At 39.7% G+C, this 16,081-nt stretch overlaps 2 protein-coding genes across 5 annotated transcripts in view; one reads left to right on the plus strand and one right to left on the minus strand.

Moving 5' to 3' along the window:
• Nucleotides 1-803: 803 nt before the first annotated feature.
• Nucleotides 804-9,871, minus strand: shox2 (short stature homeobox 2). Of its 2 annotated transcripts, none has more exons than XM_052079290.1 (5): nt 9,015-9,871; nt 7,723-7,934; nt 5,387-5,444; nt 3,131-3,219; nt 804-1,965 (listed from the first exon to the last, which is right to left on the minus strand). In XM_052079290.1, the coding sequence occupies exons 1-5, from the start codon at nt 9,274-9,276 to the stop codon at nt 1,708-1,710; spliced, it is 879 nt and encodes a 292-aa protein (XP_051935250.1). In that variant the 5' UTR covers nt 9,277-9,871; the 3' UTR covers nt 804-1,707. The 2 variants fall into 2 exon arrangements, with proteins under 2 accessions (XP_051935250.1, XP_051935248.1); XM_052079288.1 differs by having other exon boundaries at nt 804-2,001.
• Nucleotides 9,872-12,359: 2,488 nt separating this feature from the next.
• Nucleotides 12,360-16,081, plus strand: part of rsrc1 (arginine/serine-rich coiled-coil 1) — a 114,586-nt gene continuing 110,864 nt past the window's right edge. For 2 of the 3 annotated variants that reach the window (XM_052079283.1, XM_052079285.1), the window contains exons 1-2: nt 12,360-12,496; nt 12,882-13,076. In XM_052079283.1, the coding sequence (XP_051935243.1) occupies nt 12,901-13,076 (176 nt within the window). In that variant the 5' untranslated portion in view covers nt 12,360-12,496; nt 12,882-12,900. Of the gene's footprint in view, nt 12,497-12,519; nt 12,679-12,881; nt 13,077-16,081 lie in introns of those variants that run through there. The other variant, XM_052079284.1, reaches the window with a different exon arrangement.

Genomic DNA, 16,081 nt, shown 5'->3' on the forward strand with positions numbered 1-16,081 from the left:
CTCATGAAACGGTATGTGTGCAGACGTGCCTAATGTTGTGGCCCACGAATGGATCTTCCTGTGTGGGACAGTGCACGCTCCCACGATCAGTTCAGTTACCCAGTTCCGTCTCCTCCATTACTGGCGAGCCAGCGATCAATAATTCAATAGATTTGGCGTCTGGATCCTGTCGCTGAATGCCAACACACACACACAGACTCGGTGTGAATCGGCTATTAATTAATAGCCCTGGACACTATTGTTATGTGCGGAAATTTGGGGATTGTAAAGCGATCTGCCTGCGTATGATCGTGTCATGTGTTTGTTCAATAAAACGCGATTAAGATGTCAGGAAATTAATTTGTCACTCACGGCCCTTTCTGACCACCAGTGTTTCAACTATGGTGGCCAATGTCAATTCACTATTAATCACTACTCTCAGTGTGTGTCTGGCAGCATATACAAAACAAATTAAGTTTTGTAAAAAAAAAAATAAAATGTGTATATATAAACATTCAAATGAACAAAGAATTGAGCGAAAAAGGGTGCCCAACTTGACTGCTCTTTATCTGTTATCTCCCTGTTGTGTTCTCTTGTATCATGAAAATGATCAGTCTGCCTCTCCAAATGTTCCATAACCAAAACGCATGCATAATGCATGAATTTGGCAGGGGAACAAGTCATGTTCCTCACTTAACGGACCTGTCATTCGTGACGTTATCAAAAGACTTACGCCACCCATCATGAATTATTTAAAAACGATTCTTTACCAATAATAATTTTCAAACAAAGGGCCCTACTGCGCCAATAAAAGTGTCAACTCGTTAGAGAACCTTTAGTTAATTTATTATCAGAACAAAACAAAAAAACATTTTGGTTAGATGGATTCACGTTTCACATGTGATGGAAAAGGATTCATGAGTTATTTTTTTCTCCTTTTTTTTGAAGAAACCCATGCCTCGGGTGCGTTCACTTTCACTGTCATGTATGTATATATATATATATATATATATACACATACAGGAAGCACATAGCTTACACGGAAATGAAGTCATATACCCCCACAAAAGTGAGCAAAAAATAATACATGTTTCTCGTGTATAAACATATTTTACATGTGCCCGTACCGCTTTACAGTCCTTTTTTGTTATACATAAGCACCCCCTTTAAAAGGAGATGAAACACCACTGAGGAAAACGGAAGAAAAAAACATATATTATGCTCTCACATTTGTGGTGTCTGGCGTTAAAAAAAAAAAAAACTAAAAAAAAGTTATATAGGTCAGCGTGTTGGCTCATGCAAACATTTTGGATAGGATCCCCTCCCTTCTCTTTTGGGGAAGGAGGTGTTGAACTATAACGAGGCCAGCCTCTGTAAGTCCCGATAATAACAATAATATTAATAATAATAATGAGATGTTAAAACAGACTGCAGAATGGTTCGCCTTGTTTGACAAAGTATCGACCGCCAGCTGCATGTCCTCTTCCTCTTCCTGCCACAAGGGCCGTCCATGGTTGGTTGTTTTCTGGTGGTGTTGTTGTTTCTGGGAAGGTGGTAGAAAAATCCCCTCCCATCGGCTATTGAGCAGTCACTTTTCATAATCTTATAAATAGCCTTCATTCTTATCATTGTCCTGCATGGGGAAAAACATAAATAGTGTCTTCGTGTTTGCGGTGGCGTCTCCCCACGTGTGCACGTTCCCGAGCGACGTCGTCGTCGCGGTGGTCGTCACAGGCCTAGCGCGGCCGCGTGTTTCTTGGCCTTAAGTCTCAGGTCGGCGATGCTTGAGTTCTTGCTGGTGTTCTTGGCGGCGGCGGCAGCGGCCACCACGGATGCAGCTGACGCCGATTCGGCGGCCAGCGTGGCCAGCGGTAGGCCGAAGGGCGGCGCCGGAAACATCATGTAGGGCGCGTGCGCGGCCAGGTGCGAGTGCAGGTGGTGCTGCGCATGCGCCACGGCGCTGTCCAGCTGCAGCTGCGCCTGCACCTGAAAGGAGAAGGGCGGCACGTTGCAATGACTATCCTACAGGACGCACGCAGGAGGGGGTGAGAGAAGGGGGAAGGGAGGGGGGAGAACATGTGTTAAGTGCGCAGTGGCTCATGGGACATTCACTTAAACTTGTAATTTTGCTGGTTTTTATTGCAGGTTGGGGATCGTCTAAAATTTCTAAAGTAGGCAACTATTGAGAGTATTTGATCCAAGTATACTAAACACATAAAACCTCAGCGGAAAACGTTATTGAAAAAAACAAAATAAATAAACATTTAACCCCCAATGCTCTTAATCAATTAAAAACGAGGCAGATGTTTTATTTGTATTGTGAGGATAAGCGGATCAGAAAATGGATGGATCGGTGAGTGGATGATTCTCTAAAATTGAACCTCATTATTGTATTTTGATTTTTAAAACTATTTTCTTGATACCTTACATATTCAGTAAAACTAAAACTATTCTTTTTTTCTGCCTGTTACTGCATTGTTGGCATGGATAGAAGAACAAAGATACATTACTTGTTGTAAGCAAATCATTTCCAGGCTAATTAAATGAAACTGGATAATCCTGCAACAATAACATCTTCAATAAGATTATCATAAATTAGGCCCTTGCTACACTGTATATAAACAGATCAACAGAAATTGCATTTGGCGATGAGGTTCCCCAGAAATCGGACACTGTCATGTAAATATCATGTTTTGATATACCTGTCAACACAAGTGGAAAATCTGTTGACACAAATATAAAACCTATTGATGCAAATTTTGGCTCACCTTGCACCACAACCTGTAATTTTGGTTTTTCTTTATAGAACTCAAGAATGGAATACGGGTGTGTGTATATATATATATATATATATATATACACACACACACATATATATCACCCCAATTCGACCCTTTTCGACTTGAGAGCTTGAAAATAAAAATTCTATACCCATAACACACTCTCCTCTGATTGTTCGCAATCACAACAATAGCCATACTGTAGCTGTCTTAAGTATTCCTGAAAGAGTAAAAGGAAAAAAAATCCATCTCAATTCAAGGCCTTGCTGTGTTAGCACAGTGCTCTGCAATTCGGCTTTAAGTTGAATATTGCATTAGGCCTGAGCCAGTGCCAAGACAGCATTCCAGGACCCCTTCAACAAGACACTTGCCTGTTGGAATGGCATCCGTAAAGCCCCCACGTTGACATATGGCGCTACGCGACAAGCCTCAAACTGATTCGCTGCTCCGATCAGGACTCCTGGTAGAAAAGAATGCTGAGATGAGAGCCTTATAGGAGACAAACACCACAAACAGTTGACGAACAAGTGGCAAATTGCATCCAAAATATGCCCAAGAATAAAATACGGTCACATATTCGGCGCATATTTATGTTCACCACCAAGCAAAAATTTCACAAAGAAAATGCAGATGCATGTATCTTATGCCATCTGAGCAAAGATGCATTCTTCCAATGTTTGAAAATATGTGCCTTTCCATCTGTCAGATGTAATCAATGTAATTATCCCTTCATCATTTTTGGTTTGCTTCAGTGCTAGGAAAAGAAAGCAGATTGTGTTCCTTCGCACTCTCTGGTGCGAAAAGGAAGCACAATCGGAATCAGAATCATCTTTATTGGCCAAGTATGTAGAACACACAAGGAATTTGTCTCCGGTATAACACGCTGCATTAGTATCATCGTAAACAAGGACATGACAAATAGGTATTCAAGGACATTTTGTAATGTAAGTGAGACAATGTGCAAAGTATTAAGCAGAGCTAAAGTGATCAGTGGTAGAATACAATACGATGACAGTTTGTACAGTTGGTGCAGAAAATCATTGAACCATTTTAAAGTGACCAGTAGCAGTATTTGTAGTACAAGACACAATGTATGTGCTTGGGGGTGGGGGGGTCACGGGGCCACTTGCATGAGACAGGTGATAACTGCTGGTTCTTGTGTACACAGTAGGGGTCAAGACCCCAAGGAACACATGATGAATAGCCAACGGCCCTGTTTATGTTGTGATTTTCTAGCAATGTTGTCAAAGTGATCATTTGAAAATGTGAACAGTGCAAGAGATTTGTTGAAATAAAGTGCTGGCATTGGCATATGTTCCCTAATTATCGGGGGAAATCATCAACATGATCAGTACCTTCACATAAATCAATCTCGTTAATCAATAATAATAACTAGGGCTGTGACGAACAAATCTTTTTTTTTCGAATTGACTATTAATTCTCCTCCATTTCAAGGTAGAAATTTTTATTTCGACCAATTATTGTGGTCGACTTCATGACTGATACCCTCCCCCTATCTTTAAAAATAACATAAACTAGGGTTAACATCATTTGAGTCAATTTGTTATTTCAGGAGTGTGTATCAAACTGGTAGGCCATCTTACATTCAGTCACAAAAAAGTAGCTTTCAGGTTCAAAAACCTTGGTGACCCCTGATATCAAATTTAATCTTCCCAGGGAGAGATAACTGTAGATGCATTCTCAGAGATGCCATCAGGTTGTGTTTGAACCATCTCCTTCCATGCAGGTTTTCATTCAGTTGTTGCTTGTGTTGTCACTGGGTACTAATATGACTAGTATTTTCCTCTTGTCATTATTGTAAATAAATAATTATTTTCCACCCAATTATGTGAATTTGGCCAGCATGATCTGGCACACTGGTATGGGAAAACCTAGGGTGTCTCAAATGTAGGTTGTAACCCCAAATTTGGCCACAGCTACATTTTGGGGGGTTGGAGTAAAGTGGAGCAAGCCAGTAATTTGCCAAATGCAGTAATATTAAGATTAAGATATCCTTTATTAGTCCCGCAATGGGGGAATTATAATCAGACTTCAGAAAGGAAAACGCTGGGTAGGGATAGGGAAAAAAAACACGCTCGAACTATCCTCTTCTGAGGATAATTTAACAGTAGTATAATTAAACAGTAGTATAAGAACAAATCGCTGTCTGGGTACAGTTCAGTTGTTTTAAACTGGAAGTTCAATACATTGTTAACATTTTTGGGGGTGTCATTAACACTTTTTTAGGGTGTCATTATTCAGGTGCTTTTTCACAGAGCCATATGTGCAATACATTGTGATTTAATCATTATTTATGTTGAATTTTTGTTCCCTTAATGAAGCAGAGTGTTGCATATAATTTCACAATGGCTTACTAGATGAAAGTTTTAGGAATATAATGATTTTTAGGAATATTTGTGGCTTTGACAATTATTTTATTTTTAGGTGGTACTTATTGTCAAAGGTTTGACAACTAAGCTATTTGTTTAAATGGTCACTGGTTAGATTTGACTCATTTGTGTAATGAATGCACATCTGTTGAGTTCGTTATCATTAATGAATGTAGAATATGTCGATGATAACATTCATTAAACTTCACATTTTTAATGGTCTTAGTGTGCATATACCTTTATGTAACTGGTTCTCCTGCTTTCTGCATTTGGCTCTTCTGTTCTGGAACCAAACCTGCAGCAACACACATGAGTTCATGTTAATTTTGTCTGCATAGGCGTGAAGGCAGGTGTGGGTGTTAAATCCCTCACAAGTGACAATAATGACCACAAAAGAATTTTTTTTTTTTAATCCTCAGAAGATTAAAACATTCAAAGGCATTTAAATCATTAGCATGGGAGATCTTGCAGACAGATGTGGGAATATGCAAGAATATATATATATATATATATATATATATATCGATTCCTTTATTCGGGCAAATTGTGGCGATGTTACAGGACGATTGGATTGTAATAAATAACCTTGTCAGCGCTGGTGTCATCTTTCTGTTCATGAGTGTCCCAGCAGACTTTGAATGGACTGTGTGCTATCGAGTAGCAGCCATGATGATGATGATGATGATGATGATGATGATGCTTTCCCTTCCTCTGTCATTGGACTGCTTTCCTCTCATTAACTGACCGCTACCATTAATTATTGTGCGCCAGGCGCTTTGGGGGGAAGAAAAACTAACAAAAAAAAAATACTTCAACACAAACTACACGGCGGAACAGCACATTTACTTAAATTAGTACAAATCCTCCGTGGCATGTATTGTGACAGAAAATATCATCGATTTGGCTGTCGTCGGGTTTCATTTATTGAGCATTTTGAGCGCGCTCCACTTCGGATTTATAGCGGTGATAAAAGCAAAATCATCGATTGAGTCCGGAAGAAATAGAAAATAAAGCTGTGAAAGTCCTCATATGTTTCATATATTTATTATATAGAGACAGTGCTGTAGAGAGTCTATTGATAATAAACACATTTAATGCATGAAAATCCCTCAACGCAGTTGGGGTGGTTGGGTATTCTGAAGGGGGTACAACCCCCAACCAACCTCAAAAAGTTTAACTTATTCTGTTGGCCATTTACGATTATTTTTATTACATTTTCACAATAACATAAATCTGTTCCAACACATGTTTGAAGCCCCCACCCCGCCCTCCATCTTTCCTTGGATGGCATACTAGGTTTCTGTCCAGATGGTCGTTTTGCTCGTGGGCCCTCACGACCAACATCATGTTCCATACACGCGCGCGCACACACACTGACACACACACACGCACACACTCACGCTCACACAAACGCGCGCACGCACGCACTCACGCACGCTGCGATAAGATTCACTCTTGCTCGATGAGACGGTGAAAAGCATGCATCTGTACTCTTGTGACGTCACCACAGTCACATGCAGCCCCCTCAAGTGAGATCGGTAACTGATTATTAGGCATTGCTGCTGGTCGAAGAATAGATCAAAAAGAGGGAAGAAATCAAGATATTTTTATTCGAACGGCTTTGTGTAGTAAGTTATTTGGAATTGATTTGAACCACATTTTCTTCATGTTTTCGTTGAATGTGTGGTTAAGAAAGTGGGAAACAACATGAACTACTGATGCTTGTTAAGATGAATCTCTTTTTTCAGTGTACTTTTATTTTGCATGTCATTGAATCATTTGGGTGACATTCTTTCTTTTTTTTTTTATTAACCACGGAAATTACTTTTAAAGCTAATTTTAACCAAACTATATTTGGATGTATCTTATATGTTTGTCATATTTTTTTTAATTGTTCGTAGTCAGCTGCAGTGCATTTATTCATTTGGATGCCTTATCTACAAAACAGAGTCAAATATTATTCATTGAAATATCTAACTCATGACTGATCCTGTTTTTAAAAGATTGTTTTGCGTGTTATCACCATTCGTTTTTCGTTTCCCATCATTTGTTTTACAAGCAATAAACATTATATATATTTATATATATATATATATATATATATATATATATATATATATATATATATATATATATATATATATATATATATATTCTTATAAAGCATACATGTGCTTCTAGTTTGAAATTTCGTGGTTTTATTTTTTGTTGTTTAATTATCTGCTCCCCATTTATCTCACTTTGTTGCGTGATTACTATTATCATTATATTACATTTGCATACAAAGAAATGCGACAACTTGTGTAGGATATGTTGATCGTTTAGAATATGTTTTCATACCTTTAAAGATATTAAGACACTATTTTGAATATTTAATGCTTTCATATCTTTATTATTGGGAATTTTGCATGCCTGCTTTGCCTTATGTTGCTGCATGTGTTTTTTTTTTATTGCGGAGATAACTGAAACAGTGGATGGATAATCAATGTATCTTTCTATTTGTCGATGTATTGTTTCAATTCTTTCCCGCCCTCCTTTTTCTTCCCATGTAAGCAAAGACGGTAGATGCTGACCTGCACCCTGGCCTCGGACAGTCCCAGCCGCTGGCTCAGCTCCTCCCGCATGAAGGCGTCCGGGTAGTGCGTCTCGTCGAAGAGCCTCTCCAGCTCGTTGAGCTGCTCCAGCGTGAAGTTAGTCCGACTTCTCCTCTGCTTGATTTTCGTCTGCGCCTCGTCCTCCATGGACTTACTGGACTCCTCTTTCCTCTCCTTCATATCCGTGGTACCTTGAAAAAAAACGGGGACAGGGAGCGGAGGCACATGACTTGCACGTTTTTTTTCACACGTTCTTCCACGAACGTCGCACGGCCTCAGTGGAGGCGAGAAATGAAAGCGATGGAAAGTGAAGCAGATACTTCCCATCCCCAACCCTCAAAAAGAGGATCACAGCTCGAATGTTTTGTCGAGCTACATAAAGGTCTTTAATTATTAAGCGCTTATAAATATGCAAGGCAACTGGGTGTGCGCCTCTACAGGGGCTTTGCTGTGCACGTGAGTGTGTGTGATCCACGCCGGGAAACACGCAGCCGGTAACGGCCACGAACAAGGCACGCCGTTTTTAAAAAGCATGTGTTGACACAATTGATCTGTTAAATAAGACACATTTTGATCTGCTTAAAAAAATCACGACCGGCGTTAGATTTGTTTTTTAACATAAATGAAATGCAAATGCTAAATTATACTCAATGTGATTTATTACAAATGCAAATAATTACAATTAAAGAATTTTAAATATGTATATTTTCTGGTATTATTGTAACGAGACTGTGTGAACACCCATTTCATCACATTTATTTTATGTCAATTTAACTCCGTTTTTTAAAAATCGTGTTACCATCCAGTTAACAAATAGCCGCGTGCTACATAATGCGCGTATTAATAAATAACACAGAGCTCACAAGCCAGCTTTATGGAAGATAGGGTCAGATCATCCATTTGTGCACCGAAAGCACAAGTGCATGCTGCAAAATCTGTATTTGATATTTAATGGAAATCACTTTAAATTTGCATTATTTAAAAAAAAAGCTAAAACCCATTCTTAATGCATCCATTCTTGTACATGTTAACTATTAATTTTGCTATTCAGAGTGTTTCGGTTCAAACATTTCCACCAAACTGTGATCATTGATGATTAACTTTTAAAGTGTCTACAAGCAAATTTGAAACAATAGTTGCAACGACATCACGATTGATTTTCACTCCTAAAATGTGACAACCATCCAAATAAAATAGTTGCAACTCAACTGAGCGCTTTTATGTAGCCTCTGTGGACTGACTATTCGTCCATATACGCCTCGCACTCTTACCGTCAATGAGTTTGGGGCTGCCGGCGTCCCTTGTCCTCTCCGGGCCGAGGATGTCCGTCTCCCTGCCCGGTGAGAGCGCCACGTTCCGGGCTACGACCGCCGCCTCCTCCCGACTCCCGGGTTCCGGGGCTAAGGACTCCCCGCCGCGACCGGCCGCCCTTGCCGCGCCAGTCTCCAGCACCTCCCGATAAGTGATCACCTCCTTCTTCTCCTTGACTTTGTGATCGAAAGACTTCGACACGAAGGCGGTGAGCTCTTCCATCACACACTCGTCTTTTTTCCCCTTTCAAAGAAGGAAAAAAAATCAGACAGGCAGACTCGCCGTAGCCCCTCTCTCCCTTTGCTCCACGGCAGTTTAAGACATCAATGGTGCGGCCCCCTGAAAACGAGACGAGGTGATGCTGCCAACTCTCTGGGAAGGCGCCCGAATATGGGACATAAAGATGCGTCTTCCTCGGCCAATTTCTCCCTCCTTTGGTAGAGCGGAGTTGGGGAACCTGCTGGTGATCCTCGATTGAAGTCACACTATTTATACTTTGCGGCGCCGTGCCCCCTTGATCCGTGCAAATTACCTCCCCTCAGGATGCCGGGATGAGACCCCCCTCTTCCTCCTTTCCCTCCCTCTCTTTCTCTCTCTCTCTCTCTCTCTCTCTCTCTCTCCCTTTCCCTTCCTTCATCCACCCTCACTAGTAAAAAAAGAAAGCAAAGAAAAAAAACATTAAGCACCACCACCACAGCAGCTATTGGCCATTAATCCAAGCTTGACAAGAAGGACTAATTAATTAAATTAAGCGCTCATTTGCTGTTATTGTCCGGAGTTACTTTTTAAACACCCGAGAGAATGCGCTGAATCTCTCTCTCTCCTTCCGCTCTCTCTCTCTGCCGGGGAGTGGCTTGCAAATATGTGAAAATAACGAGAGAGAGAGGGAGAGAGAGAGAGAACATCTTCATCTCTTATCAATGCAGATAAAACAATTAAAGACTTACTCGGTGTTTTTTTTTACTTCCATTTTTTTGCACGTAATGCCAATTGTGGAGTGGGGGGTAGTTTTATTTCGCACGTGTTCGGAAAAAAAGGTGAAGCAATTGCGAATAAATGAATTTATAATGAGTGTAATTCAAGGCTTGGGGCCCAACGATGCGTTGCTATTTATCAGGAAAGTTAAAAAAAAGAGTAATCATGTAGTGCTTGTCATAAATTTACGTCGTGAATTTAAAACAAAAATGCATGTTTTACAGTACTAAGTTTAGGTTTGTAAATGTTGTGTGTGTGTATGTATGTATGTTTGGTTTGGTTTTGGTTTGTTTATGTATGTATATATGTATATATATATATATATATATATATATATATATATATGTATATATATATATATATATGTATATATATATATATATATGTGTGTATATACACAGTATATATACACAGTATAAAAGCTATATGTTTATATAAATCCCACGTGTCTTATATTTATCATTTATACAGCTTCTAATACATTAAGTTTCTGCAACATAATGTTTGCTTCAAATCAAGTGTGCAGTGAATGATGTTCCGCTATGGCTTCATAGGAATCCTCAGCGGGCCTTTTAAAGACATGCTTCTGGTGTTAAATAACAGCTAAACGTTCAATTAATGCGCCCCTCTCTCTGCTTGTATTATTGCCAATGGGCGCGTTAATTAACGCTGGAATTATTATGCCTATATCTGTAAATAAACAATGAGAGCAATTAAGAGGAAAAAAGCAAGGATTTTTTCTTTAACGTGATGCTAAATGAGGCGTCTTTATTGATAATCTATATGTATCTCAATTTCCACGCCGCGATGCTAATAATTCCCCTCAGATTAAATATTAACGACGTTTCAGTGTGAACCTTTCGGTATTAATTCCTGTTATTCCTGCCCAGAGCAGCATTGCATGCCTAATTGAGGTGATGCGCATCCTGTTTATCTTTTCAACCCCCCACCAATCCTCGAATTAATTTGTTGTTGGCAAATCGTGTTCTGGATTCATCTGTACTTGGTAGAGAAAACACTCTCACCCAATGATGACCTCGTGCATGCGCACGAGCACAAGGCTGCAAACGCGCAGGTGCAGGGAAATTTGAGCACACTTTATTGAACTCCTGCGTAAACAACAAACGCATTTGTCTTAACTGCGGATTTATGAGAAGGGCAGTACTGCTTCATGTTTTTAAGCAGGAAACATTGGGTTCATTAAAAAGCTCATTCTTAATCCAAATAATGAATAAAACATGTCGAACACACGCTGTATAACCACATTGTAAAGTGAAACCTTTTAAATTCGTAATATTTGTATTTAATCTTTAAGAACTGTTGTTCAAAAACCAGAACATTTATTTAGGTGCATTTTTTATTCAACTTTGATGGAAATACATTAAAATTGAATAATATAGTTTATTTTGATGAACACAATACATTGGATTAATGACAAAATCATTGACAGTGCAAAGAGTAACTAAAATGTTATTTATGTATGCTGTTTGTGTTAACTGCAGTAAAATTCAGTGAATCTCAAGGTAGTGGTGTGCAGGTTTCAGGCTCCTTGAGAGTGGGATGTAAAAGAATCACTGGTTAATTACAGTTCTGGTGAATCAAGCCAGAAGCCAGAGATTTTGCAGTGAGTGGCCAGGGAGACACAAAAACTCACGTTGTAGTGGTCATTCACGTTTCTGTGCGTGCATGCGAGCGCACACTGAGATTGGCATGCTCGTGACCTGATCTGTAAGTGAAGTCATTGTTTATCATACCATCCACAGTCAAGGTTTCATGAAATAAAGTACACACATATCTGGAACCATGATCAACTCACTCATAGCAATTAAGAATAAATCTATGTATAAAATAAAATTTTAATGAGCTTAATTTACCAGATAAAACATTTTCTTCCCTCTTTCTTAGCTTTTGCGTACTGTGTATACTAGCCGATTTTTAATGACTATTTTCTGACCAAGCTTGTGCTACATTGGACAGGCTAAACTCAATCCAATTATCAACAACTATTTTGGGACAAAATTTGGACCACATTGGACGGGTAAAACACAACACAGTTTTCAAGGACTATTTTTGGACACAATTTGAATGACCCAAACAAAGCATGATTTTCATTTACTATTTCCGGACTAAATCAAGTCTAAAACAGACCGACCAGATTTTGCCTGAAATCCAACATCCAAAAGATGTCTGGTGCTCGGTGGGATCATAGTCTACTTCTGTATCATACATTGATATACTAGGTAACAACGAGTCAGAGTGATCAGTTGTCACAGACGGCCAACCCTATTTTGGGTACTATGATTGATGGTCTATTCAGTCAAATCATCTTTTAAAATTAAAACGACACAAAAATCTCTTAATTTTGTCTTTCTGCTTTATTGTGCCTGCCTGGGATCGATCGACGCGCTCTGCCTTGACTTTTTTGGTCTGGCACTGCCTTGCATGTGTGTTTTGGAGCCCGGCAACGGTGAGAAGCGGGATTTACGATAAAGATAATGTCAACTGGACTTCGCTCCACTCGAGTTGAATTTTGCGTGACTTATACGTCACCCAAGACATTCGTACAGCTATTCGGGTACCAATCGAGTGAAGAATTTGAACATAACGTTGTAGCGTTAGCCTGGTTAGCTAGCTAGCTAGTCATAACCGGTACGTACTCTGCCGACCACTCGCGTGATAGACAACACGTTTTCAGCTCAAGTCCTTATTTAAGATGCGTTAGCTGTCTACGCGGTGTGCGTATGAATTGGTGTTGAACATGACTTGTTGACCAAAGTGTTCGTTCGTCGTTGCTAATATGTCACGAGTAAACATTACCCTCTGAGCATCCATGTGTGTTTGCTTTATGACAGTGACAATAGTGAACCAGTTATGGGTCGACACTCATCGAGCAGTGAAGGTGAAAGCCGCAGCAGAAAGAAGAAAAAACAGCGTCGCCGTTCGTCTTCATCTTCCTCTTCGTCATCCTCGTCCTCCGGGAGCAGGGTGACAAGCAGTCGGAGCCACAGATCAAGCCGCCGGAGCCGCTCACGTTCACGGGACAGGAGGTGAGACTGCTATGTACAACAACATTCCATGCATAACAACGCGACAGAAACTATTTTCCTTTTATCAGATGTAATTTGTGTCAATCATTATTATTAACCCGAGACACTGTTCATTATTATTAACCCGAGACACTGTTGTTTAAATATGACTGGCAAAATAATTCAATACTCTTCCATTAGATAGCACGTAAAATAAACCTTTGTATCCACCTGTTGCCATTCATACAACAGAATAGACCATGACTTCCAGTTTTGTGTTCATTGCCGGCTCTAAACTCGTCATACAGTAGGTATGAATGTGAGTGTGATTGATTTGTTTATATCTCCCGTAATTGGATGTCCAGTAGCGACCAGTCTCCCCATGCAACCGACTTGCATGTTTTCATTCATGCTTGCATGATGATGAAAAAAAAATTGTTTTAGTTGCCATCTTTATGTTTTTGTCAAAACTATTGATTGAGACTACTGCACTTATTCAGAAGACACACCAGAAGTACTCGGCAGTAAACTTTCGAAAATTGCTGGGGATAGAGACGTAGACCTCCTGTAAAAAGCGTAAAACACAAATAATTGATGCCTCCTTGAAAAATGCTGACAAAGGTCTAAATTAACAGTTTAAACTACAAATACATCATAAACTGTGACCCTAAAGCACTCTAAAATCATTCACACTCTTCTTAGAATATTATGCCTAAAATATAATGGCTTTGAGGTGATTTGGTTTTGATTAAATGCACCAAAACACAAGCATGTGCAGTATTCTCTCTGCTCTGCGGGAAAAACTATTAAAATCGTAAAATGTGGTATTGCTGCCCAGGATCTTGCTGCACAACATTGCGGCCTCTATAGCCCATACTGTAAAACTCAACAGAAGACGGTCACTTCTAAATCGGAACTGTGACAAAGGAGGGGTTTATTACATTGTCAAAGGTTTTAAAGGGTACCAAAATCACTGATCTGTCCGATCCCACTTTTTTGGGCACCCTTCTTTTGGCTTGCTACCTAATGTGTACAGATATCATCAGTTAGAGGTCAACTAACTGCAACTGGTTTGACTTTTCCAAACAGTATCTCGGCAAAATGAACATTAGTCCATCTTCTGTGTTATTGATTTTAAAGAAGCTATGTACCTAAAAGTATTCTGATGTAAAATTCACAATTTATCCTAAATATGCAAAGCCTACGACACATTCTTGGATATCTTAATGAATGACCCCAAGGTCAGTTGGTGTTTGGAATAAAGAAATATATAAACATGAGAGATTCACTGTCCACTTGCCTATTTATGGTATTTTGGACCACCTGGAGAACATTCATTCCACTAACAACATTCATAATTGGAATAATTCAATCATAAACATGATACCTTGTTTTAGCAGCTGTTAATTAATTGTGGATGGAGGCAGGATTTTGCCATAATCGCATATCCTTACTGGATGGAGCCGAGTCCCTCTGTCAGGCCTCCATCCATCCACAGCTTCCACTTGGCTGTGTAGGGGTTGTTCAGGCAAGGTAGATTGATGGTAATTATTTATGAGGCCTGGTCAAGGTCCATTACTGCTGATGGGAAGACATTGCCTCGCTACACAGGGCGGGGCGGTAAAACCCTGGGCGCCCTCGTCCCTCATCTGCTCGCCAATACATTTTGATCAATTAACATACACATGTGGCAGCGCATGTCGTGAACACCCACAAGAAAAAAAACAAGCTTATGGCTCTTGAAAGACTGATAACATCATTAAATAATACAGTGGAAGGTCTAGAATTTAAGAGACCCCAACTGTACATGACTTCGCCTCTCATCGGAAGGAGGTTTATTCAGTTTATGTTGCAAGGTCCTAAACGAGCATGAGAAACAAAACTTCCCTTGAGTTGGAACTGAATCCACTCTACCTGTGCCAGAGTCTAACGGATGTACCACTGCACACCATCTTTATGTAAAGATGTATTATATCACTGACCTCTGCTGGCTCCCGTTTACCAATAAGGTTGTTTGTGAGCAGCCATATCCCCATTTGTAAGAGGTTGTTCATTTTTTCTGAACCGGTCTAAAATATAGATTCCCCTTAACTGAATTGTACAGGTTTTACGTCATATTAACGGTGAAAATAATTTTGAAATGATTTACCTTGGTCTTATTTTTATATCACAAAAAACAACTTGCATCTAAAATAGATTTGCGTCCACTGTAATTAATTGAGGGAGGATTCTGCACATGCTTGTTAGTCTTCAGTTTCCATTTCATGTTTTCTTTTCTGACTGATGTTGACATATTTCTTGCCTGAGGATGTACTCACACTTTGTACTTAGTGAATCCGAAGTAAAAAAAAAAATACTCTGGTACATGTTCAAGTACTGATTCAACTCCTTCACGAGGTAAACGAGTGCAGATAAATACACAAGTAAAGTTCAGATACCTGAGAAATCAATTTAAGGAAACGGTATCAAAACATTTGTACTTTGTTACTTCCCTATATCGACCTTGTCTTCGAGGTGAAAAAAAAGGTGCGCAAGAACAAGAAAAAGTGGTGTTCGTGTGGAAGGTGTATCGGCACATCTGCTTTTTTCATTTTTGGATGAGCTGACACACTACCTCCAGGAAAAGTGTGGAGTGTTGGCTTGTGAGTTAGTTCACAAGTCCTCACTCACGGGATCCGACCTTTTGGAATACTAAATCATTCTTCCTGCACCGCTTGAAGTACTACTACTTACTATTTGTCCTCATCCATCTTTTTGAATCTCTCATAGGGCACATAAGTACCGGTTTGTGTTTTGTTTGAACTGAAATGGGGTATTTTTGGACTTTAGTGAAACAAAAGAAGAGGAAAAAAAAGTATGTTGCTCAGTCGGTTAGCACTGTTCATCCAGCCTCATAAATGAAGATAAAAGGTAGAAGATATCAATCGGAGTGCTGTGTTACGTTGTGTTGGCAAACTGGATGCAACACCGTTGCTTTAAAGAGCAGCAGCGCACCAAAAGGCCCCTGCGGAGGAACCGTAGGGCAA

Source organism: Hippocampus zosterae, chromosome 10 (assembly GCF_025434085.1).
Source record: "Hippocampus zosterae strain Florida chromosome 10, ASM2543408v3, whole genome shotgun sequence".
Taxonomy (NCBI): domain Eukaryota; kingdom Metazoa; phylum Chordata; class Actinopteri; order Syngnathiformes; family Syngnathidae; genus Hippocampus; species Hippocampus zosterae.

Coding starts and splice junctions, on each gene's coding strand:
- shox2 (XM_052079288.1), bottom strand. CDS start 9,276: ATGGAAGAGCTCACCGCCTTCGTGTCGAAGTCTTTCGATCACAAAGTC. Junction 3,220..5,386: donor GGAGAACCAGTTACATAAAG/GTATATGCACAC, acceptor CTTTTCTACCAG/GAGTCCTGATCGGAGCAGCG. Junction 2,002..3,130: donor TACGGATGCCATTCCAACAG/GCAAGTGTCTTG, acceptor TGCGTCCTGTAG/GATAGTCATTGCAACGTGCC.